General features: G+C 48.6%; 8 protein-coding genes across 8 annotated transcripts; 5 read left to right on the top strand and 3 right to left on the bottom strand.

Annotated features, from left to right (window-relative positions):
• Window positions 1-401: 401 nt before the first annotated feature.
• N7520_000810 (uncharacterized protein) lies at window positions 402-3,993 on the top strand (the record flags this gene model as incomplete). Its single annotated transcript, XM_057134745.1, has 5 exons — window positions 402-425; window positions 474-988; window positions 1,040-1,119; window positions 1,174-1,221; window positions 1,274-3,993. 5 exons carry the CDS (start codon window positions 402-404, stop codon window positions 3,991-3,993), a joined length of 3,387 nt encoding a protein of 1,128 aa, XP_057000681.1.
• Window positions 3,994-8,070: 4,077 nt separating this feature from the next.
• Window positions 8,071-9,932, top strand: vosA (the record flags this gene model as incomplete). The annotated part of the gene is made up of 9 exons (XM_057134744.1): window positions 8,071-8,158; window positions 8,246-8,419; window positions 8,493-8,638; window positions 8,701-8,785; window positions 8,840-8,886; window positions 8,935-9,043; window positions 9,095-9,413; window positions 9,468-9,590; window positions 9,675-9,932. Exons 1-9 carry the CDS (start codon window positions 8,109-8,111, stop codon window positions 9,930-9,932), a joined length of 1,311 nt encoding a protein of 436 aa, XP_057000680.1. The 5' UTR covers window positions 8,071-8,108.
• Window positions 9,933-10,413: 481 nt separating this feature from the next.
• On the top strand, window positions 10,414-12,682 carry N7520_000808 (uncharacterized protein; the record flags this gene model as incomplete). The annotated part of the gene is made up of 2 exons (XM_057134743.1): window positions 10,414-10,509; window positions 10,580-12,682. The coding sequence occupies 2 exons, from the start codon at window positions 10,414-10,416 to the stop codon at window positions 12,680-12,682; spliced, it is 2,199 nt and encodes a 732-aa protein (XP_057000679.1).
• A 162-nt stretch (window positions 12,683-12,844) lies between these two features.
• N7520_000807 (ribosylnicotinamide kinase) lies at window positions 12,845-13,871 on the bottom strand (the record flags this gene model as incomplete). The annotated part of the gene is made up of 2 exons (XM_057134742.1): window positions 12,845-13,592; window positions 13,651-13,871. 2 exons carry the CDS (start codon window positions 13,869-13,871, stop codon window positions 12,845-12,847), a joined length of 969 nt encoding a protein of 322 aa, XP_057000678.1.
• A 530-nt stretch (window positions 13,872-14,401) lies between these two features.
• N7520_000806 (C2H2-type zinc finger protein) lies at window positions 14,402-15,264 on the bottom strand (the record flags this gene model as incomplete). The annotated part of the gene is made up of 2 exons (XM_057134741.1): window positions 14,402-14,911; window positions 14,965-15,264. The coding sequence occupies 2 exons, from the start codon at window positions 15,262-15,264 to the stop codon at window positions 14,402-14,404; spliced, it is 810 nt and encodes a 269-aa protein (XP_057000677.1).
• Window positions 15,265-16,571: 1,307 nt separating this feature from the next.
• N7520_000805 (myo-inositol transporter) lies at window positions 16,572-18,343 on the top strand (the record flags this gene model as incomplete). The annotated part of the gene is made up of 4 exons (XM_057134740.1): window positions 16,572-16,761; window positions 16,816-17,121; window positions 17,178-18,016; window positions 18,068-18,343. 4 exons carry the CDS (start codon window positions 16,572-16,574, stop codon window positions 18,341-18,343), a joined length of 1,611 nt encoding a protein of 536 aa, XP_057000676.1.
• Window positions 18,344-19,565: 1,222 nt separating this feature from the next.
• N7520_000804 (uncharacterized protein) lies at window positions 19,566-19,892 on the top strand (the record flags this gene model as incomplete). Its single annotated transcript, XM_057134739.1, has 1 exon — window positions 19,566-19,892. The coding sequence occupies one exon, from the start codon at window positions 19,566-19,568 to the stop codon at window positions 19,890-19,892; it is 327 nt and encodes a 108-aa protein (XP_057000675.1).
• A 476-nt stretch (window positions 19,893-20,368) lies between these two features.
• Window positions 20,369-23,849, bottom strand: N7520_000803 (DEAD/DEAH box helicase; the record flags this gene model as incomplete). Its single annotated transcript, XM_057134738.1, has 2 exons — window positions 20,369-23,037; window positions 23,087-23,849. The coding sequence occupies 2 exons, from the start codon at window positions 23,847-23,849 to the stop codon at window positions 20,369-20,371; spliced, it is 3,432 nt and encodes a 1,143-aa protein (XP_057000674.1).
• Window positions 23,850-23,909: the final 60 nt, after the last annotated feature.

The following is a 23,909-nucleotide window of genomic DNA, read 5'->3' as shown; positions in this document are numbered from 1 at the left end:
TGTGGAGGGCATGACTTTAGAATCGTGAATGGGAGGAGGTCTTCGTAGCCCAATTTGGTTTAGCGCCGCCTGACTCAGCCCGCCTGCGACGACAACTCCAAAGGGCCAAAGGGGCAGCGCATCGCATTTGATTGCCAGAGGGATCGTCTCCTAGCACTTAGATTGCTTATCGACGCGTCTTGAATCCGTCTGTTGCAACTACACCAACTGGATTCTGCCTGGGAGTGAGTCGCCTCCATTCCGCGACACGTGTTTGGGAAGTGGCACCTTACTAACACCTCTGATCTCTTTCAGCTACCTTGCGACCCTCGACAAAGCAGCCTCGGCATAAAAGTGGAAATACCAAACTACATTCGCTGACTCTGATTCCTGGCCTGTAATCGGATTTGCCTGGCATCCAGATGCACCCCGGATTCGCCACCAACGTGAGCGGGGTGGGTCTGTAGCTTTAATCGGCTGGCTCGAACAAAGAGAGTCGTGGCACTTCGGCGCACATCACCTGTGGAGACATTCTCGTCGACCTGGCAGCTGCGGTAACAATTACCATGGCGGCGACGGTGCCGCCCGTGAACGACGATCCCGGTCAACCTGACCCACTCGGCGACCAGGTTGACAGCGACTTGGACGCGGAGGGCGAAGAAGAAACCGACCTTTATCAGATGGATCAACAACTTCAAGACGCTGTACACCGCGCCTTTTCCGGGGAAAATGGAGACACCGAGACCGAGGCCCGTGTTAGGAGTCTACAAAACGGCGATGATGAGACAGAACCCGTTGGTGCAGTGAAGGTCCCAGAAGACGAATCATCTGATGAAGATGATGCAGAATCTGGAATTGCCGATGCCGATGGTGACCCTGCGTTTGAGGATGAAAATGAGCCAGAGGCATCAGGATCTAGCGACTCTGAATCAGAAGCACAGGACTGGGAAGCCGAAAGTAATGGCCACGAGGACGGGGATGCTGAAATACGCAGTCGAACCACTTGCATGTGAGTGATGGCGTCCCTAGACTGGAAAAAATATTGCTGACATCCTACCAGTTTCTGTGGCCAGGATGAAGAACATGATCCAGGCGAAGATTTTGAAGAATGGCTCACCTGTGCCGTCTGTGGGGATCATTGTAGGTTGAAGTCATGGAAAAAAGACTATTTTCGAACTGCGCTGACATGAACAGCCCATCGACAATGTGCGCGAGAACAAGAAGAGTTCAATGACACCGAGGGTGAGTTAGGTTCGAAATGTTTGTCGATTGAAGGGTCTAACTCGTTTGCTAGACCTTTGGAGATGCCCCGTTTGTGTTCAAAATAAACTAGAACCCGATCCGGTCGAAAGTCCCTCCCTCCTGAAATCTGGGCACGCACACCTACCTAAGGAACTGCTCCCTGCGCATGTGGGGAAGGAAGGAGACGGCTTTCATTCGATATTTGACACCGGAATCAACGATGACGTGTTGAATAGCTCCCGTGCACTACGGAAACGAAAAGCTTCATCAATAGAAGCAGAGGAACATACCCCCGTCCTCCGAAAACGACGACGGCAGACAGATCGTTCGGATTCAAACGACCTTCCTGGAGACGACGCACTGGACGACTCAACTCACACACGTCCTTTGCGGGCTCGTCGCACACGTGGAGTTGACCGAGAACATGCGCGTGTTGTGCTCAAACAGTTCGGCAAACTCATCATGGCCTTCCGACTGGATGAAATGAAAGTCAACAAAATAACGAATACCCAAAGCCAGCCTCAACGCAAGAAGAAGAAAGCACAAAAACCCCCACCCGTACAGCAGGAACCTCAAGCTCATTTCGCCCCTATTCCTCCCACCTCCTACACTCAATTTACACCCTTCCACGACCGTGACAGCGATGATTCCAAATCCAAGCCGTACGGTGGTATTTTATCTGAAGTTGACGCAGATACATCGAAGACCCTTCCCACACAACTGGACCGTGAGAAATTCGAATCGGCCCGACAGAAAGCCGAGGATGAATGGCAGCGGAGAGTACGAGAAGCAGAGCTCAACGGCGAAGGCACTACAAACTCACAAAAGGTATCCGGGCCACCCTCCAAGATCAAGTACATCAACTTTGGTGGCTATGAGATTGAAACGTGGTATGCTGCTCCGTACCCAGAAGAGTACAGTCGCAACCGTGTGCTCTACATTTGCGAATTCTGCCTCAAATACATGAACTCGGACTATGTGGCTTGGCGGCACAAGCTTAAATGCCCGGCCAAACATGCCCCTGGTGACGAAATCTATCGCGACGGCTCGATCTCAATCTTCGAGGTAGATGGCCGGAAGAACCCGGTATACTGCCAGAATCTGTGTCTTCTTGCCAAGCTTTTCCTCGGATCCAAGACCCTTTATTACGACGTTGAGCCATTCTTATTTTATGTCATGAGCGAGTACGATGATCTTGGATGTCATTTTGTCGGTTATTTCAGCAAGGAAAAGAGGCCAAGCTCAGCGAACAACGTTTCATGCATTCTCACCCTCCCTATACATCAACGCAAAGGCTACGGCAATCTTCTCATCGATTTTTCATATCTCTTGACGCGCATTGAGGGGAAGAATGGATCTCCCGAAAAGCCCTTGTCAGATATGGGTCTGGTGTCGTACCGCAATTACTGGCGCCTGATCCTATCATACCAGCTTCGTGACTTGAAGACACCCGTTAGCATTGCGGATCTTTCCGACCGGACAGGGATGACTGCAGACGACATTGTGTCGGCTCTTGAGGGGCTTCGAGCGCTGGTGCGGGACCCCATTACAAAAACTTACGCTTTTCGTCTGGATAATAAGTATTTTGAAGAAGTCATTCAAAAGTGGGAGAGCAAAGGCTACGTCACTCTCAACCCTGATGCGCTACTTTGGACACCCTACATTATGGGCCGCAACAATCAGTCCCAGTTTGATCGTGCCCCTATCCACGCTGTTGCACCTCGGGAGGATCTTGAAGAGGAAGAAGAAGAAGATGATGAGATGAGGGATGTTCAGACTGGAAACGACATGCCCACCACGGATGGTCGTGCCGATGGCCTTGGGGAAGCGGCTGGACCACCATCCACCGCTCTTCACCAATCCAATGGGGTCCATCCACCAGAAGACTCCGCACCCCCGGCTCCTCCCCCTGCCGCCGGCATCCCCCCTTCACGATTCGAGCTCTGGCCCCCAGTCCATGTTCCTGCTACTGGTCGACGCAAACCCGGTCGCCCAATGGGCAGCAAGATGAGCCACCGAGCATCAATGACACCAACCACGATGCGCGCAAGTGGTCGCAACACTCCACGCGGGCCATCTGGTCTCCCGGTAGTCACACCATCTACCATCCGCCGCGGGCGAAGTAAGCTGACTGGTTCTCCGGCTACGGAAGACATTTCTTCTCGACCGAATGGCATTGATGCGGAGGGAGATGCGGATGCTGACGGCGAGCCAGATGAGATGATGGATGCAGTTGGAGCTGATGTGGCAGAGCCCATGAAAGCTGAAGCGGATGCCGCGCTTGCCGACGGAGTGGCCGAGGTGGATGATAAGCCCGAGCAGGTCAACGGTGACGAGAGGCCCGAACAAGTCATTAAAACGAATGGCGTCGGTCATGATGACCATGCACCTGAGGCCGAGCCCAATCTTGATCCTGAATCTATGCCCGAGTCTGACCCTGTACCTGATGTTGAGCCTGATGTCCCAAAGACACCAGAGAAGAAACCCAATTCTACGTCACGATCACCGGAAACAGCAACTTCTCATCGCTCTAGGCGAAAGCAATCCGACAATCACCCCAAGACACCCACGTCGGTTACTCGCAAAGCCTTGGTTGAAAAGGTTCAGGTCGTGGTACCCGTTGACTCTGGCTCGATGCGAAGCCATACCAAGAGAAGCCCTCCCGTCACCAATGGTATCAACCCTGACATCGACATCGACGCCGAAGGCGAGGATGACCCCGATGCAGACGCGGAGTACGAGGTGGACGGCGACGTGGTAATGGAGACATGAACAATACAGGCGATGGAAGCCGGGTTACAATTGAAGCTATTCACGCATAGGACTAGGCGTTTCTTGCTTTTTCTCATCTATTTTCCTTCTCCCCTTTTCTTTGAATTCCCTTTCTAATATTACCCTTTTCCCACCGGATTGAAATGTTTTCTTTTTCTCGACATGCCCACAAGAGGCTCATTTCGGGGCATAGGGCTGGCTCTCGATGCGTCACGCAGCACAGTGGTTCGCTCACATTGTACTTATTTCTAACCAGCAAGGAGCGTGGGTTCTGGAGCCAGGAGTTGGTATTTGATTGTTTTCTTTATTAACTCATCCTCGCGATGTCTTCAAGTTTATTGATTCTAGTACATGTAGTTAAGTATGCGGGGAGCATGTAGTGTAGTTAGACAATTCACGTCATAGCTGATCGACGATCATCTTACAATTGTATTTAAACTCGGGTCAATTTGGAATTACTACCTCTACCTTGCTTAGCAGAATCCAACTTGAAAATATGACGTCGCTCGAGCCGCGAGGTCAATGTACTCAGGTTCCCAACCGAGCCCGGTGCATTGACGCACCAACCTTCGAGGCGGGGCAAGCGGGTCTAAGAAAGGGATATCAAAACCACCTTCCTATTACGATGTGATATGTTCTATCAAGGGAGAATTTAATTTATGCGGGACATCAACCTCTAAAATATGACGTGCGAGTCAAACCGAACCCGAGGACGGGGACCATCAACGGGGACCTCGAATGCGGCCAAGCGCACCATCATGTATCATTTAAACGGACAAATAAATCCTTTAGAGAAACAAAATATGAATTGCTAAACTTTGTACATATATGTACAGATCGACACGATCGGCAGTTCAAGGCGGGTGCTTGGTGGTGTTTCCATGGATCCCGAAGCGCACGGAAACCAGGCATTTAAGCATAATTGTAGCGTTCCAGAGTGCCGTGGTTCTTGGTCGGGGGCTGCCGCTGTCATACTTATGATCATTCCAAGGTTATACAAATGAATCCACAGGATATTGTCTCCACGAAATCATTAACGCTTATTGATCAGTCAGGTTCGGCCCCATTAAATTTCCGAGCCACTTCATCATGCAGGATTGAGTTGTTTATTCCCCACGTAGTTTAGTTTCCACTGTTTAGTTGACCCTTAGTGACTTTCCCATTCCCCTCCATTTTTTTGTTGTGCAGGATTTGGACTCTTCTGTGGGATTTTTCTCTCTTCTATTTCTCTTCCTTTTACCTGTCACTGAGAGTTCCAGTGTGGTTCTGTGTTCCCTTTACCCCTCTTGAGTCGGGATATGGCATTCACGGCCCACGGGATGCAGCCAAGTCACGTCCTGAACAGGACCATGTGTCCAATATCCAGGAACAAGACTCGGATAGGCGCAGATGTGGGATCCCATCCCAGCTGAGGATGAGGCTAGCCTCAGCCTCCTGCCGCATTGCTCATCTCGCACTATTTTGTTGCATCTTCTTTTCTTCTTTTCACTTCCCCCTTTTCCAAACTAGTTTTTGTGCAGCTGGCTTTTTGTGTGGTTTTTATCTCTCCCTGCATGTCCGTCCCCACTGCTAGGAGCCCGTGGACCTTCAAAGCCCCGCTTAGCTGATCATGAGGGTTGGCTTGTTTTTTTTTCCCCTTTAAAACCGATCATCTCCGAAAAGCTGGTGTCCCTCCTTGCATGAGATCGCCGCTGTGCTAACGGCACACTCTCGAGGCCAAGTGGCCCGCTTGTCATATCCTGCACATGCAGTCCCAAGTCTGTGCGTTGGACATGCCCCTCAATCCCAACAGCCACGGTCCCAAAATTGATGATATTCCACGCCCCTCACGGGCGCACTGATCAAAAGGGGAAACTTTGTCAACGAGGTGCAGCAATCGATGCACCGTTTTGAAGCAGGCTAAGCCTATGGGGAAAGCTCTTATTTTTTCCTCCCCCTCTTTCTCTACCTACGCTCAGCCGCAGCGAGAGAAGCAGGTGTGGCGCAAAGAGATCCTGTAGTCCGAGTAAAGCCGGGTTGAAGAACGCACTGATCTGCAAGCCATTCTCGATCCACTGGGTGTGACGATGATTTGTTTCGCTGCATGACCGATCGCACAAGTCGGACCAAACGGTCCCCTTTCTGGGTTTCGGGCTCTTGGCTAGGGATCTCCGGCTCCCAGCAACCCCACTGGTTGAAGTCCCCATATCGTAGGGTGCAGGTCACGAATCCTGCATTGGATAATGTGACCCATCCACTCAACTGTTCCAAGCTGAGGTTCGTGTCCACCCCTGTCTTTTCTTTTTTTTTTTATCCTTTCCAATTTATTATTTTCCTTAAATTCCTCGAAGCTTTGTCTTTTGAAAGCGTTCGAGAGATTCGCTCCTTTTCCTTTCACCTTTCAGCATGAACCGATATGCGCGGGGTCGCTCGATGTCGACTTAAACGTGTTCGGTCTGCCCACATCCTTTGCGACTCCAAATCTCATTTTGTGCGAGGCTGACAAGTTCGACTTTTTCACCTTTCAGATCACGAGATTCATCTGGATTCGTTTGGCGCTGGGAATCAAACTGAACTGCGGGTTTTCGGGAATCGTTCGAGCCATCACAGCTCAGCAAAACAAGAACGTCAAGGTATGGGTTGAAGTTGTGAAGTGGATCTGAACCCCCTGGGAAGAGTCCGGACCCAAACTTTGATTTGTGATGACATAAGTCAGGTCCATATTTTTGATTATTTTTCTCTTTGAGCTATCGAAAACTATCTTTGGGGGAAAACCTTCACTAACGCCTCAAAAGGTTAACTAGTTCGAATTTGGAGTGGAGAACTCGATTGCGTCTGGGAGATCAAACGATTCCTGTTTTGACCAGGGCCATGCGGGCTTGGATCTTGCATATCCGGGAACCCACCGTGACTGGAATGCTTAGACGCCGGACCAGGGACCGAGTCCACTTTGGCGTTTAGACTGAACTTCTATGGTCTAAGACGCAAGCCCGGGTCCTGATCACCTGCATAGCCGGCGCCATCGAGCCGTTACGTTTTTACAAGTGGATTCCCCCCCAAAAAGAGAATTCACTTAAACCCAACAGACAGGTTCAAGACAGGTCAAGTCAGGCTTACACAAGGCTATACTTTTTTGCCACCATCGAGCAAGAGAAGAAAAAGAAGGAAAAAACTATCACTATAGTTCTTTTTTTTTCTCTTTTCTTTCTCTCTCTCTCAATTTCTCTAAACTACCGATACCCGAGCTACTGGATGTGCGCATCATTGTCTGATCGTCACCCGGCAATCATTCAGCTCTCAACCGTGGTTGCAAACCTTGCCAGCTGAACCTCAATTGTTCTCGCCCACTCTTCCGTTCTTAACCGTTACTCCGGTTCTATATACGTTACCGGTCGGCAAAAGAAAGAGAGAAAAAAAAACCCCTCTTGACTCCACACTTCAGCTATCAGCTATACAAGTGATGGGCCGAACGGGGATCTGAAAGAAGAAGATAAAAAAAAAATTCCCCAAGAATTGAATGAATTTGATTGGTTACAACCTCCCACTTGAATTTTTTCTCGGTCCGTGCGGAACTTGAGAAAAGTGTTTTGAAGTCAATGATTGGTGGTTGGGGACGCAATTCAATACCCAATTGAAATTTGCCTTCTGAATCCGGTCGGAGAGAGAACGACGATAAAACGACTGCAACTTTAACGAACTTTTGGAGAACAAACACTTCCCTAAAACAGATTCCGCTTCTTTTCCAAAAAATCAAAACCTTCTCCGGTTTCGGTTAAAGGAAAAAAGAGAGAAGAAAAGAAAAAAAAAAAAGAAAAAAAGTCATACTAAGCACCAATCCATGGGAAATCATCGCTCCTACCGTGAATCCCGCACCGTTCCAAGTCCTAATTCCCCCCACTACAGCTTGTCTTCTCTCTCCAACAACCACCCAAATTTAACCAAAACGACATCGTGACTAGTACTGGCTCTTTTTTTTAAGACCCATTCTTTCCTTTCATTTCCCCCCAACTGTCTTTACTGTGTGTGTTCCTCGGAAACGCAGAGTGTACTTACCCAGAAGCCGCCCACGCGTGGTTCACCTTGCCTAAAAATCTTGACCTGTGCGCTATACCCGGGTCCTGGTTCCACCCGTCTTGATGAGTGCATCGACGTTCTCAGACGCCTCTCTCTCGCGCGAAGCCCAGAGGTTCGTAGTCCTTTTTAAAAAGCTGTGCTATTTTTCCCCCCATCAATCTGATTGCCTTTTCAATCCTCTACTATCCTACCTTACTAGACTCAAGAACCCACTGACCATGTTGAGCAACTCCAGTTCTGACTTTGACCTGACCATTCGCCAGCAGCCCGACCGGGCGCGCGTGGCTGGGGGCAAGGAGAAGGAGCGCAAACCTATCGATCCACCTCCGATCGTTCAGCTCCGGGTGCGCGAGGAGGGTTCTTATCTTGCCCAGTGAGTGCCTTTTTTCGTCCCAGCACGTGTGAGGTGTGAGTGCGAGTGCGAGTTGCAACTAACCTCACCCAAGACATTACCTGCAAAGTCCCTACTATTTTATGTGCTGCAGCTTGTACGATGCATCAGACGATCGTCCAGTGCCGGTCGCTCCGTCGACAGCTTTAGCAGGAACTCTAGTCTCGTCTCTTCACCGGTTGAAGGACGTTGACAACAGTGGTAGGCGCCACCCCAGCTTGACTGTGAAGCAAAGGGACGGATCTGACTTGAATACCTTGTAGATGGAGGTTTCTTCGTTTTCGGGGACTTGTCTGTGAAGATCGAGGGCGAGTTTCGCCTGAAGTTCACCTTGTTTGAGATGCGAAGGTGAGTCGCGTGCCCGCGTTCGGGAAGGGTAAGACTGACAAGGCTCGATTCCAGAGATCAAGTCACCTACCTCAAGACCATTATTTCAGACCGTTTCACAGGTGAGTGCAAGTTCAGCAACTGCCGTGGGTCGTGCTAATGTGAGGTAGTTTCACCCCCCAAGAGCTTCCCGGGCATGATGGAATCCACCTATCTTTCCCGGTCCTTTGCAGACCAAGGAGTCAAGTTGCGCATTCGCAAGGAGCCTCGGACCATGATGTAGGTGATCAATTTTTAACGGGTTTGATTCTCGTTACTGACAGCTAGAAGGAAGCGTGTCCGGCAGGATCCTGAGTATCCGCAAGCAATTCCTCCTCGGTCTCCGGATCGCCAGTCGGTCCAGATCCCCCCTACAGCGGGCTTTGCGGGCTATCCAACAAGTAGTCGGGACTATGCGTACTATGGAGCACCGGTAAAACGCACGCGAACCTCCATCGACTATGGTCGCCAGAGTCTCTACCCGGATGCGGATGGTCGCATGGCTCGTCCGATGGAGACCTACGCTCAACCGACCATGTATGGACAGCCCAACGCGTACCAGACTCCAGGAATGCAGTACTCGACAGGCCAGGTGGTGCCAGATTACGGGGTTAGTTCTACCCGGTTGACACCCTTAACATTGAGCTAACCCTCTGTTCTGCAGATGTCTTACGGTGGGATGCCGTCAAACCCCATGGCTCAAATGCCAGACCCATCAGGCCAAGCTCGATCCAGCCAACAAGCCGCTGTGGGGCAGCTAATGGCGATGAACCAACCTGGTACTCCTGTACGGCACCCCTCTGCGAACCAGTGAGTTTGGATTTTGGGAGGACCCTGCTAAGGATTTTTCTTTTGTTTTCGCTCGCGACAGACCCCGGATTCGACAGGAGCGATGATGGCCCAGGGATACCCTCGGACCGCATACTCGACCGGTTCTACTATTCTCCCTCCGTTGCAACGAAATCGCAGCTATCCGGCAGGCCACAACGGGACTGGCACCCCTCAAGGCTATTTCAACCCGCCATCTCCTTCGGCCACCCCGATTTTGCCCTCTCAGATGGCTCCTGAAGGGGACCGATACGGCGCTGCCTATGACCCTCCCGCTTCTCCGAATGGAACTCCTCAGTGATGGAGATTCCGCATTTACCCTTCTCTTCACTCGTTTGATAAACGTTTGAGCCTGGTCGCTTTGACCTCGATGGTCCTCCTTGGCTCTTCCTATTGTTTCAATAAAAAATTTCCTGTCTGTCTGGATAGACTGGGGGTGTTAGATATCACGTTCATGGTTATGTCTCTGGGTGGCTTTGGGTATTTCCTTTTTTACAATATTTCCAGGCGCAATCGGTGGGTAGAAAAGGGTGGAGGGAGGTCTTTTGTCTTGACTGTTTCATGCTTACTTCCACTTCTTTTCTGTTTTCTTCTTTCATGGGAAAAAGGAAAAAGTCTGGTTCATCCTTATCTTCTTGTACATACTGGACACTAGCAGTTGATTACTGTTTCTTTTTAATTTGTGGCTTATGCAACTTGCTTGCACTTGACTTTTCGCTCTTTCCTCTCTTGTTTACCTTGAACTTCTTTTTTATTTCCCACAACCCCCAATACTCGCCACCATGGATTCCGCCATGAGTCCCTTTAGTGACCTGGATGTGTTTGCAGACTGGTCCGGTGATCCCTTAGATCACGTCGAAGTCAAGATGACGGTCGAGGTGAGATCTCAGCCCTAGCCGCAGTTTCGTATGCACTGTGCGCCTCTGACTATGACAACATCAAAATCAGATCCATTGCAAACCCTTCCTTGACAAGCCTATTCTAAATACCCGTTTGCCCAAAGAATTCGTCGTGGACTACTCCCTACGCCTCGCCGAGCCCCGCGCCGAGCTGAAAGAAACCCTAGCCCAGCTCCATTCCCGCGACTACGAGAGGATCAAAACCCCATTCACGCCCGAAAGTCGAAGTGCAAATCTGTACCCAGGAGACAGTGCGATTCATCTTGAATACAGATCTAATTCCTCGGAGCATGCCACCGTTCTGCTCGACAGCCCAAACGGCGACTTTGAAGGCGTCACCATCGTGAACAATGTCCACTCACCTTCCCAGGAAAACCACCCACTTGGAAATCTCGGCCACTCCCGAAAGAGAAGTGCGAAGACTGCTTCTCTGCCTGACTCGATTTCTGACTCTGACCGACCTATCGGTGGGTTCAAGCACAAGGGTAGTATGTCTGTCCATGTATCTGGCACTTCGTCGAACGAGTCTGTCAGAGTGTATCGACCGAGTTTTATCCCGCGCCCTGTTAGTAGATTCTCGAATCCACATCATCATCAGGCTAGTGCTCCTGGGAGAATTGCTATTTCGATGGCCTCGTCGGGATCTGAGTCTGGGTCAGGATATTTGCTGGGAGAGAAACTTGCAGCGATGAAGAGGTCCGCGAATAAGAATCGCATTGTGGACAAATCGAAGATCTATGGAGATGATGATGGGGTTATGCAGTCGAATCCTCCAGCTCCCATCACCAACAAGTCGAGTCTTGCTGTGAATGCATTCACGGATTTCTGCGAGGGCAAGGATGGTAAGCTTCACTCGGATACAATTTCTTCTGAGATATCTTGTGGAACACCGTGCGATATTCATAACATCTTGGACTCCTATGGGGTAGTTGATGATTACCCAATTGGTCCTGTCGAATCGATGTATCCTGTCCAGACCCCACGCTCGCCTCTCTCGTCGTATGGATCGTTTTTCTCCTCGACTCCTCAACTTCTCCACGAGAATGGCATCTTCCGCATCTTCTGCCCTCGCGAAGTGCAACCCGCCGTCTACAAGGCGACTATTTCATTTGTACTGCCCTTGGAGAAGGGGACATCCAGGGGATGGTTCAACTTTGTTCTTCCGGGATTGCCTCGACTGCAGAATGATTGCACCGGTTATCTGTATTTCTGGACTCCTCCCGGCCAAGGAATCGAGTTTCGTACCACCCATTTGAAGCGACACACCCTCGGTGAAAGTTGTATGATGGGCCAGTTTCCCATATTCGAGAAGCTAGTCATTCCAGTGCGACCTTGTGATGGACGTTTCTATGGATTCCTCAAGGACTTCAAAGTGACGCAGACTATTCGTGCTGATTTGCTCGTCGACAATGATCCCCAAACGTGGGTTATCAAATATCATGCCGTCTGCACCATTGATCTTATCCAGCGTGGATTTTGGGCTGAGAAGTGCGGTTTGACTCTTTATGTGTATGGTGGACCTGACGCTGAATTCTCTGCTCATCTCCATGAACCCCGAGACGGATTCCAGACCATCGATCTCGACTTTTCTCCTGATACTGACATGGGCATTTCAGAAATTCAAATTATCTGCACTCCTTCCAACCTGGCCCTTTTTGCCATTACCTGGAAAACCCGAATGCCACGGAACGATCCTATCTGGATGCCTCGGATTCGAAGCTGTATGGATACCGAGGGTACGATTGAAGATCTGGAATTTCGGTACATGGAGGCCGAGAATGATAGCTCTCATGAAGTTGTGAATGTCTCGCCTGCTCCTGCTCCTGGGGTCTTTACTACCCGCAACCCACCCAAGTCCAAGCCTGATGATAAGAAGAGATCTTGGAGTATGACCCAATTCATCATTTTGTTTTGTATTGTTGCTGTTGTGAGTCGGATCATTTACCGTCTCTACGATTCTGGCTTTTTTGATATGATTTTCACTGCCGGTGAAGATGATCCTTTCGCCGCAACAGAGCCGATAGATGACAGTCTGATCGGGTCTATGTTTGTCAACATGACTGATACGGCTCCTCAAACCCCTTTTGTGAATATCACCGTCCCACTGCGAGACCGAATCGATTACCTCCTCGGTTGGCGAGGTCCTTACTAATGTGTGAAGACATGAAACAAAAGAAAACTGTATGAATAGGCTCATCGTGCAGCAAGTTACTCAAGTTTAAATCAAACCCCCATTCATATCATCCATACCCGTGGCTACTCACTCACACTTGAAACTTAATATAAAATTCCAAAATCTCCTCAACAGCCCACCTCAAAACAACATCCATCCCCCCTCTCCCCTCCCAGGCGCAACCTTCACCCCAGCATCAACCCTAACATCCAACCCCTCCCCAACCCTGGCAATTAGATCTCCCTCCACAGATTTATCTGCAACAAGCAACCACGCATGATCCTCCACATACCGTGGCCAAACAATATCATCCACGTATCCGGGTGGATCGACCCAGAAGTTCTGAGGTGGTCGATCATCTTCTGCTTCTAGGTCTATCTCTATTGGATGTTCTTTTGATCCTTCTGCATTCGATGGAGCTGTTGGTGTTGATGTCGATGTTGGTACATCCGGTACAGGACCGACAGTTACATATCCACTCCGTGCTTCCCGGCGGGTTTTCACATTCGTATATGAAGCCGGAAGAAAGAGTGGGAGGTGGATTTGGGATTGAACAGCTTGGAGGGGGCTTTTCTTCTGGTCCTGGTCCTGTTCCGGGGCAGAATATAGAAGAAACCCTTCCATGAAAGCGATAGTTTTCGGTTTCAGTTTCATTTCCGAGCCAGAACCAAGTCGTTCGATAACGGTATTTCTCAGTTGACGCACCAACTCATCATCCACGCCTGAATCGGTTGCGTCATTTTGATCCTCTTTACTCTGTAGCCGTGGAGGGAGTTTTCCATGTTGGCGCACGTAAGCGAGAGCCTGGGCGAGAAAATTGGTATCGATAGCAGCGGCTGTATCCCAATCTTGGATTCTTTCTCCGGATTTCGTGGTTGTGTAGGGGATTCTAAATTGTAAGACTCAGACTCAGACAATGGTGATACGGATGGGGTAGGATAACGTACTGATCATCGGGGTAATAGAAGTCGTCTTCGTGGATGATAAATGTATTCAATTTCAATTTCCCCGTGCTGATCTCGGCTGTACCTGTTCCTGAGATCGGCTGCAGGAGATCCACCCCGCAGAATATTCGCTGCAGGAGGCGGGCAAGGGTGGTTTTTCCGCTGGACGAGGGACCGGATATACCCACTACTAGGGTGTTGTTTTTTTCCTGGGAGTCTGTCATTGTGTCCTGGTGGGGTATTGAATGAGATGACGGAAGGTTTGGTTTTGGTGAGGGGCTTGGCTTATCAGGGGCATCTTATCAGGATCTTATCGGGGCTAATGGGGGCTTACCGGTCTAGGCTTAGGGCTTTTCCGGGGGGTCTAGATCTGTGACGCTTGGACCATATTTAACTAGCAAGTTATTTGATATTAGTACTTGAGGTAAATTGCTAGCCTCAATAGTGGAGACAAACCCTCTATATATTTATACATGAAATCAAATTCTCGACGGTCAAGTGCTGGTCAGGGAGTTGTGCCTTAAAGGACAATGATATTTGTAAAGCTTCTTAAGCTTAGTATCTGTTGAAGGTATCATACATGATAAGAGTTGTGGAGCGTATCCAAATCCTCACTTGGATCGTCTTTTTCTTTCGAATCCACTTCGTTTCATGCACTCGGCCTTCATTTCTTCAAATAATTCACCTCACACAAAGTACCATCTAGCATATTGTATGCGAGCCAACTGCTGATATCTTAAGCCAAAGACATGAATCAGATAGTAAGAAGCCGTCTTCCTCCGGTAATCGCATCATTCAAATTCTTCTGTACCTGCTGGACACGCTCAAACCGCATAAACTTACAAGACTCGCTCTCGAGGTGTGAAAACAGCCCAGCCAACGAGTTAAACTCCTTAGGGCAGTTACCGTTGGGGCAGTGGTAGATCCTTTGTTTGTGGATCGGCGAGTTGAGGTGCTGAGTCAAGGCTGCAGGGGTACGGAATCCGCGGTGGCAGCAGTAGCACTCCCAAGCAGTGCCATTGTAAGCAGCGTTAGTCACGCTGTACTTGACGTTCTCTTCGTGCCATTCGATCTGCTGGTTGGTGATCAAGCCCCGGCTGTCAGACGCCCGAATGAGCCTGTGAATAGACTCGCGGTTCAGAGTGGGGGCGTTGGAACAGGACCCGGTCTCGACATGGTGGGATGCGCCACTGGCTGTCACGAATTCAGTCTTGCAGAAGGGGCAAAGGACTCCGGAGCTTCGGTGAATACGTGAGTTGCGGTGCTTGATATGGTCATTAGTTTTGAAGCAAATGAATCGGGTGAGAGGGCTGATACCATGCGAAGGTTGTTCTCGCTATTGAATTCGCGATCGCAGGGGACACAATAGGTTGACCAGTGATCGAGTTCACGCATGTGACGCTCGACTCCTGCCTGGCTACGAAATTGGCTGGTGCAGGTTTCACATTCAAACAGACGATGGTGGTCCAATGCATCCATGTGTTGATCGCAGGCCCTCTGTGATCTGAATGTCCTGTCACAAGAGTCACATTCAACCCAGTGATCGTAGTCATCCATGTGCTCGTCACACTCGTCGCGAGAATAGAAAGTATCCTCGCAGGTCGCACATTCGTACATGTTGGGCGGTAGATGAGGGTACTAGATCAGGATTCCATCCAACCACCAAGATAATGGTAGTGGAGGGAAAAAGAGAGTAATAGCTGAGGGGAAAGATTAAATGAGAGAGAGATGCAGGTGTTTGCAGATAAAGAAGCATGATAGCTGCGTATTGTAGAATGAGTTGACAGATCACATACACTACAACATTTGGGTAGAAAGAAGCATGACTTCTCAGATTAACTAATATCCGCTTTTTCGAATCTTGATGTTTCTTTCAATTACTTTACTTATTCTATGCTTGTTTCATATCTACACATGTCATCAATGATGACTTCTCACATTTTTCCATGTAAGCTTGCGTTGTTCAACGTTGCAGGCATGATTGATATCTTATCTATCAGCGCTCGCCCACGTGACAACCGATGTTATGATGAATCACAATTTAATCACGTGGCTTATCACATGACTCTCAAGGCCGTGTTATTGCATTTGAACTTCATCTTCGATGATGAGCCTTCAGCATCATTTAAGATAGATATTGGTACATTTCATCTGATTTGCAACTATGGTTATCTGTTGTAGTGAGAATGAGTATTAACTGTGGCATTCTGCAGCATGAATATGGCAAGAATTTAATTCCATTCCAATATCATTCTTGTCTCCTGTTCCACATTCTATGATAATTATATGATACAACCAGTCCACTGTAGGTGACACACTGTATGTCTGAGACAAGACCACTAATGCATCGTTTGCTAGAGTCTCAGGCTATAGCCGTGAGCATTGATATCAGCCGGTCTGAATTTTATGAGAGGAAATAGACAGGAATGTCCTATTAAATGATGTTATAGAATGATTCAAGGCAAATCCCTCCGGAAGTATAATGAAAATGACGTAAGGCAGGCCGGCATAACCTACCGAAGTGGAATCCTCCAAGCTTAGCGTTTAGGTTCAACCCGTTTCATGCCAATTGGCCAACCTACTCAGCCGCGGGGGAAATTTCCCTCCGAGCAAGAGTGTGGAGAATGCGGGGATAAACATTGAATGTCACATTGCTGGGGAAATAAATCCCGAAAATAAAACTTGGCATTAGCCCTCATAGCCAATCACTCTCCAGGTAATCATGTACCTTGATCCCGTATCCTGAAGTGTTCTTAGATCGTCACTTTTCCCCGACGTGGTGATGTACTGGTCTCTCTTACCCCACGGGGTATGCAGGCAAGGTGGATAACTCATAGATCTGGCTTAAAAGGCCCCATCGAACTCCTCAATTGGAATCATTCAGTTCCAATTATCTGCAGCTAGTTCTCTTGAATACGGTCGATATGAATACCGCTAAGAAACTTAGCCTTATGAGCGACCCGTACAAGGGCGATGATGATGTTGAGGAAATTGAGAACGTCAAAGCCAATAACATCAATATTCAGACTGAACTCAGTAGCATTGAGTCAACGGCTGCCTCCAAGGCTGCCTGGTTGATCTCCGTGGTTGTCTCAATAGGCGGGTTTTTATTCGGTATACCCCTGGGCCCTTACACCTCACAGGAGATGATGCACTGACTTCTACTAGGATATGATACGGGATACATATCGTCTGTCCTGGTTACCATCGGCACATCCCTCGGTCATGTATTGAGCACGAACGAACAAGAAATGGTGACATCTTTGACAAGCGGTGGTGCCTTGGTAGGAGCGGTAGGAGCTGGTCTCACTGCTGATAAATTTGGTCGTCGCTGGCCAATATGGGGATCTTGCTTCTTGTTTGTCATAGGCTCAGTACTGCAGACCTGTGCCTACTCCGTTGGTCAATTTGCTGCTGGGAGATTTGTGGTCGGCCTTGGGGTAGGAGGCGCTGCTATGATTGTTCCTCTGTACAGTAAGTCTATCCCCTACTCGCTGGAAGGACTCCGCTAACCTCGATCTTTCCATCAGTTGGAGAGCTGGCTCCTGCAAAGTACCGTGGCCGGATGGTGGCGTTCAACAACATGAGCGTCACGTTCGGCCAGCTAGTTGCCAGCGCGATCGGCGCGGGTTTCGCCGAGATACATGGAGAGGGATGGCGAGCTACCGTGGGTATCGGTGCTGCCCCAGCTATTCTACTCGCTGGACTCCTGGTCACCTGCCCAGAGTCCCCTCGTCAGCTTGTCTCTCACGGCAAATTCGATGAAGCACATACAGTCCTCTTGCGCATCTATCCCACGTCTACTGTTGAACAACGTCAAGCAAAAATCACTTCCATCGAACTTTCTCTTCAAGAGACTTCCCAGGACGTTTCAGAAGAGTCTTTATGGACCACTCTTAAAAGGGTATTCAACACTCCGGCGACTGCTCGTGCCGTCATAACGGCTTGTGTTGTGATGGCAATCAGCCAGCTCGGTGGCTTCAATACCTTAATGTACTATGCCTCGACATTATTCTCCATGGTTGGATTCACCAACTCTACCGCTGTTGGCATCACAGTCTCAGGCACGAATTTCGTCTTCTCCATCGTGAACCTGTTCCTTGTTGATCGATTTGGCCGCCGAATTATCCTCACCATCACTGTACTGGGTATGTCAATCTGCATGATCGTAGCCGTCATCGCGTTTATGTATATCCCCGTGAATCTGCAGACACTGAAAGTGGAAACCGCCGAGATCGGCTGGCCCGGTGATCTGGTTTTGGTAGCGATTATATGCTACGTTGCCTGCTATTCGTCCGGCGTCGCTACAATCGCTTGGATTGGCATGGAACTAATCCCATTGGAGGTTCGAGCGGTGGGCACCATGCTTGTATGTTTTCTTCTCTTTATCATGCTTTATATCACTACTAACAAATGTCAGAACACTGTTACTTGCTGGGGCTGTAATATTATCATCTCTTCGACATACCTTTCTATGATGAAAAGCTTGACACCAAGTGGGACCTTTGGATTCTATGCTGCGGTTTGCTTCTTTGGCTGGATATTTGTTGTTTTCTTTTATCCCGAGTGCAAGGGTATGCCTCTTGAAGCTGTGCGCGAAGTTTTTAGTAAAGGCTTTGGAGTCCGGTACTCGAAGCAGTGGCAGAAGGACCATAAACATGACGCAAAGGTGGAGACTATCGTCATGGGGCATTAAGTATATCATGTACCAGGCTGACCCGGCTTCTTTGAATTGGACTTTCTATCCATAATCAAGTTTACAAGTCGCAGTTATTCAAATATGATTGCAAACAGTCCTACCTCACCCTGCATTATGTCACAGTAACAATAAACGACCTGCTAGATTGCCTAGAATGATGTCACTCAGCATGAGAGGATCCAGCTTTCTTAGCCAAGCTTAGCGGTGAACCGTAGATGTAAGTAAAAAAAGCAATACATCAAGCTAACTAGCATATTGTGCATATGCAGTCTTCAGAGTATAACATGAGTAGCTTCAAGGCCACGAAAGAGTGAGATAGCGACGAGTTCGGTTGTTTAGAGGGCTTTTCTCTTTGCCTGAACTTATATTTCATGCACAATTCCTAATGACTATTTTAGCTTATAACGTCCTCTATGTTACGATGTATAACCTCAGCGGGTACGATAAAAAAGCTTCGGTTCTAACAGAGGCTAAAATGCTGTCAGCATGTATGTATGCGTGTGTATCCACCACTGCGCATTTGCCGGAAGGACGCAATCTGATCTACAGAATGGATCTGCACGCCAATATCCATTGAATTTTTATGTGGTTACACCGCATGTCAACTTCCTTCTTTTCTCGATTCTCTGTTCATATAACATTATGACTCATTGGCTTGTGTGTGTAGCTCCCTATTGGTCTGCTATCTCTATGCAGACTGCATAAGTCTGCGATACCTGCCTTTTCCTTGCGAATGCCATGCTGTGATGTAGCTGCAATGTCGTATAGACAATCGCATGTCTCAGTTGCTTTTCAATGCCTTACTTTGACTTTGCTATCTAATTCACACAAACAAGTAACTTGTTGCTTCAATATTTAGCTCCATTTTTCTTATAAATAAGGCCTCGCTCCATCGTCAAAGCAATCCGCTCTGACAAAACAAGGAACCATTTATATCTACTCCTGACTTGCAAGCTTCTAAAGCCAACCGCCAATTCCAGTAAGCCTTTCAAGCCCCCTTAGTTGACTTTATGCATCTGGGAGACCGAGTCAACTCACGGATCCTACCTTTACATAGTCAAAAAGCGTTATGAAGCTCCTTCTCGCCATTACCACACTCTTTGCTACGTCTGCTGTTGCGAAATACAGTCCTGGTCAAGATTGCCGCACCAACAAAGGGTGCGATCAAAATTGTCTTGGAAGCAAATGGAGCGTCATAATAGAAAACGGTGATGCAAAAATGGTTTGCGATCCTACTACTCTTGATTCGACTCGTTATGTTACAGCCGATTGTGTGACTTCCGGTAATCAATTGCCGGATGATAAAGTTACCAAGGCTGCTTGCGACGGTGTGGAAGGAAAGTTTTGCAATGGCAGATGCTACTTTACTACTAAAGCATCAAAGGAGGAAGCTGCTAGCAGGAACTTTGACCAGCTGTGCAATCAGAAGAAGCCCCAGGGCTCGGGAAGTTACCTTTCCTTTGTTTATATGTACCCTACCAAACAAAAGGCCCTGGAATTCAGCGGTGGCCAATGTGACTCCGTCTTTTTCTCTAATGAGCTCTAGACGAGTCATACTGTTACTGAGAAGCAAAGATCTTTGAAATGTGTTGGTTTCTACATGTAACTCGGCCATGTTTCCTTTAGGCTATCTTTATACACTGGTACTATGAATCAATTCCGTCAATGACTCAAAAGAAGTTTGTTAAAGCTTGTTAAAATTCGATATCATCTACAAGCCGACCTATTGAATCCGCCAAATATGGCTAAAATGGATTCATTCTTCATATACTGTCTATTGAGTTGTTTTCTTTGTCTTTTCCTAAGAAGTGGATTGCCAATATTTGCGCATTTCCTACAAGAGGCATATATGCCTCGGAGCTCAAGAAATCCCCGAGCCATTGTGATTGATGATCAGACCCCCAAAGTCTGAGGTAAAGTGCTCTGCCGCTTCAGACCAGGCAAATCCTATAAAGTAGAAGCAAAAAGAAAATCTTAAGGCCCAAATATAGACACTTGCTTCTCGCTCCTGATATGGCTATTTTAAGCCGCAGAAGATGAGGAAGCAGAGATTGCAGAGCGATTCTGAACTGAAGAGTCACTGTCACTCTCAGTTCCAGTGCCCAAAATTTGCACACTCGGCGCAAAACCAATCCGCGACTTCTTGGTTGGAGTCGGAGGCTCCACATTCTCCGACCAATCCATCGCATCAGAATCAGCATCTGACTCGACTGTGACAGGTATGTGAGAACGTTTCCTAGAACCACCTACTTCGGCGGCCTCATTATCTGGAATAGGCAAACGATGACGGTCAAAGAAGCCCATCGGACGAAGCAAGTATGCTGCACCGGAAGAATCCTCGTCTGACATATCCAGGAAAGGCTCGTTCTGAATAATATCATTCATAGTCGTATCATCTAACAAACTCTTCTCGGCATGTTGGATCTCTGCTTCGGACATCTCCTTTCGTCGACGCAACATTCTATCTTCGAGTGTGTCTTGTAGAACAAGCGTCTCCACGTAAACGGGTCTGGTCTGGCCAATTCGGTGAGCACGTTTGATTGCTTGGCTTTCGACGTTTGGTTGCCAGATTGGATTGACTATGTATACACGTGAGGCCTGAGCAATGTGTAGACCATGTGAGGCTTGGCGGAGGTCCATGAGGAGGATACGGACTTCATTGCCTTCGCGGAAGAGATTGAGATATTCTGTTCGGAGTTGGGGGTTGAGAGTGCTAGCGTAGATGCGGAAGTCTATGCCGAGAAGTTCAAGTCCTTCAGCGATCCAGAAGGCCGAGTTACTGTTGTCGTAGAAGATGATGATTTTTTCTGCTTCTTGGTATTTGATAACTTGATCGAGGAGATAAGTTAGTTTGGCGGACGCCGTGGCGACAAATTGGGTTTTATTGAGAGGTGAGTTTTTGGGGAGTGTGTAAAAAATATTGCGATTGAAGGTCTTCTTCGGCGATTTTCTTGTTGGATTCGGACTGGGGGTTGATCTGGTAGAGGTCGTATTAGTAGACTCTGGGGCTCCTTTTGTTGAGGTGCGTTGATCGCTCCGCTTGAGAGCCTGGCGTATATGGATGCCATGGCCTGATAGGCCCTGTGTAGGATCACGCTGTCTGAGATGCTTCGTAACAAATTTCTGCGCAGAGAGAGCCTGTGTGATACCAATGAGAAGTGGATCATCCTCTCTTTGAGGGTCAATTGCCCAATGCGCCCGGTTGTCTTCGGGGAATTCTGTCACAAATATCCCAAGCGCGTGTAGATGCTGAAGCTCGCGCCATCTATTAGACTCTAGGGCTCCACGAGCAATCTCAATACCCTTATTTAATTGATTCAAGTCAGCGATCGTCATGGTATCTCCTTTTTTCTTCAGATATTCTAGCGCAACATCGACTGTTTTTGGCAGGTCCTTGTCATGGCCGACCCACCAGAATCCGGCCTGGCGCAAGTTGTTGATCGTCTGATTCAGACTCTTCCGGTTGCTAGAGTCGAACATGTAATCTGGACCTTGGCGTTCGGAAGTAATTGAGTTGACAGCAAGGTTAAAAAGGAACAAATTGATAGATAATCGGTCATAATACGTTGGCTGAAGGTAAACGACCTTGTTGTAGAGCTTCGGGAGAGTAATTTCCTTATTTACCACATCCATTCGGTGTCGAACCACTAATCCTTGAAGTGTAGCACGTATAGCCGGTGTTTTTCGTCGCTTGCCATCTTCTCCGAGAGGCTTGATGTACTTAGTCCAATCAGCAGGGTCATCCGCACGCGAGTTCGACCAAGGTTTCAAGTCCAGGAACTCAATCACAATGCGCCGGATCCGGTCTAAGTCTTTCATTTCGTTCTCAATTGCATTTCCCGTCTTCTTTCGAGTTTTCAGGGCAGCAGCAGTGATATGCTCCGATGGCTCGGTGTCGCTTGTGTTAGCCTCCTGCGAGGCTAGGCTGACCTCTACCCCGTAGAGTCCAGTAGACGGCGTACCGGAGATCACCCAACGACGTTCAAAGTGAAGTTGGCTGAGCAGGTGAATCATATTCGTTTTTGAACCATGCCCTGCAACATTGTGACCTTCGTCGACAATCACCCGTAGCCAATGAAGTTCTGTGAGAGGTGACTCGAGAGGAATATAGCTATTGCGCCGGTTGTGTACAGCCTCGCCTGCCTCTCGCTCGAAACGTGTCTTGGAGAACAGAACGATGTCATAATCCAGGAGCTGGTCAGCAGAAGGAGTCGTGTCAGTGCCTAATCTCAGTGTCAAAACTTTGAGGTTTTCGGTGTGAAGCCCGATTTCACGTTGCCAATGATCTACCAAGTTGTTCGGAGCGATAATAATTGTACCCGAGCAAATTCGAATACGCCTAGCCGGCGGTCTTTGATAAGACATGCTATGTCGGCCTTGGTATCGAGTCTGATGCGGCGGAATTTCATAGAATCCACACTGGCGTTCACACGCCTTGATACACCTGTCGTAAAATTTGCCCTGTTTTTGCTTTTCGAGGAAGAAGTTTTTCCAAGGCTCAGAATGGCGGCCCGTGGCAGCTGCAGCCATATCCATGAGAGATCCAACCTTTTCTCGAACGGGCCTGGGATCCGGTCTATCCGGTCGGGACAAATACTGGATGGGAATCTTGGGGACATGCCCACGAGTAGCACAGATTACAGCAAGACAGATGAGTGTCTTCCCACAGCCCATAGTCTCTGCCAGAATTCCTATTCGGATGTTAGTACCTTGAGTAAATCGATAGAGTGGGTAGCTTACCTCCACAAGCCTCAGAATACATCGTTTTCTCGCGAACAATAATTCCATCCTCCTTATCAAAATAATACTCCACGCCCGTAGGGGTCCGATAAGGCTGGAACCGCGGATCAAGCATATAAGCCGGCTGCGCCTCCCGCTGAACCATAGTAGCAGCCGATCGACGCTGATACGGATAGAGCGGAGTCTTGATGCCATATGCCGAGAAATCGGTTCCAGACATCAAGTCCTCCATAGACCATTTGGCCCAAGGATCTTTCATGGCTTCCACATCAGGATTGGGATTTTCCAGCGTGTTGAAAATGTAAAAGAGGGAGTCATCTTCGGCGCTGGAAACATTGGGATCAGGTATCTTAGCACTGCGTTGCCCTGCCCATGCTTCAGGCGAACAATCAATGCTCGCCATGACGACTTTAACGGCATTTCTTAATTTCCCAATCAATCGTTGTGAGTGACGCCGGCTTGTCATGTTCGTATTGATCCATAATCCGATACTGTTGGCTCGATCATGGTCGCGGAGCCAGCCATTTTCACGTAAAAGCGCAATATTTTGCCCCACAATGCCATCGTGGGCGGTTTTTCTATCGAAAACGCCGACGGGAAGCCAAATGTTCTTGTCTTCCTCGGGGCTACCATTCTGTTGAGCCGCATGTATGGGTACCAGTGTGTTATCAGGGCCGGGCACAGATGGTTGGGGAATATCAGGGACAATAGACGGAAGGTCCCAAGCATCCCTGAGCATACTTGCCCTGCACTCAAGCGGCATGATGACGAGTTGGCTCCAACCTACAACATTGGAGGTTTCTTTCATTGAACGGTGACCCTG

Source organism: Penicillium odoratum, assembly GCF_028828045.1.
Source record: "Penicillium odoratum strain IBT 22623 chromosome Unknown utg000001l_segment0_segment0, whole genome shotgun sequence".
NCBI lineage: Eukaryota > Fungi > Ascomycota > Eurotiomycetes > Eurotiales > Aspergillaceae > Penicillium > Penicillium odoratum.
Note: the sequence above shows the minus strand (reverse complement) of the source record. Positions and strands in the feature narration are given on the sequence as shown.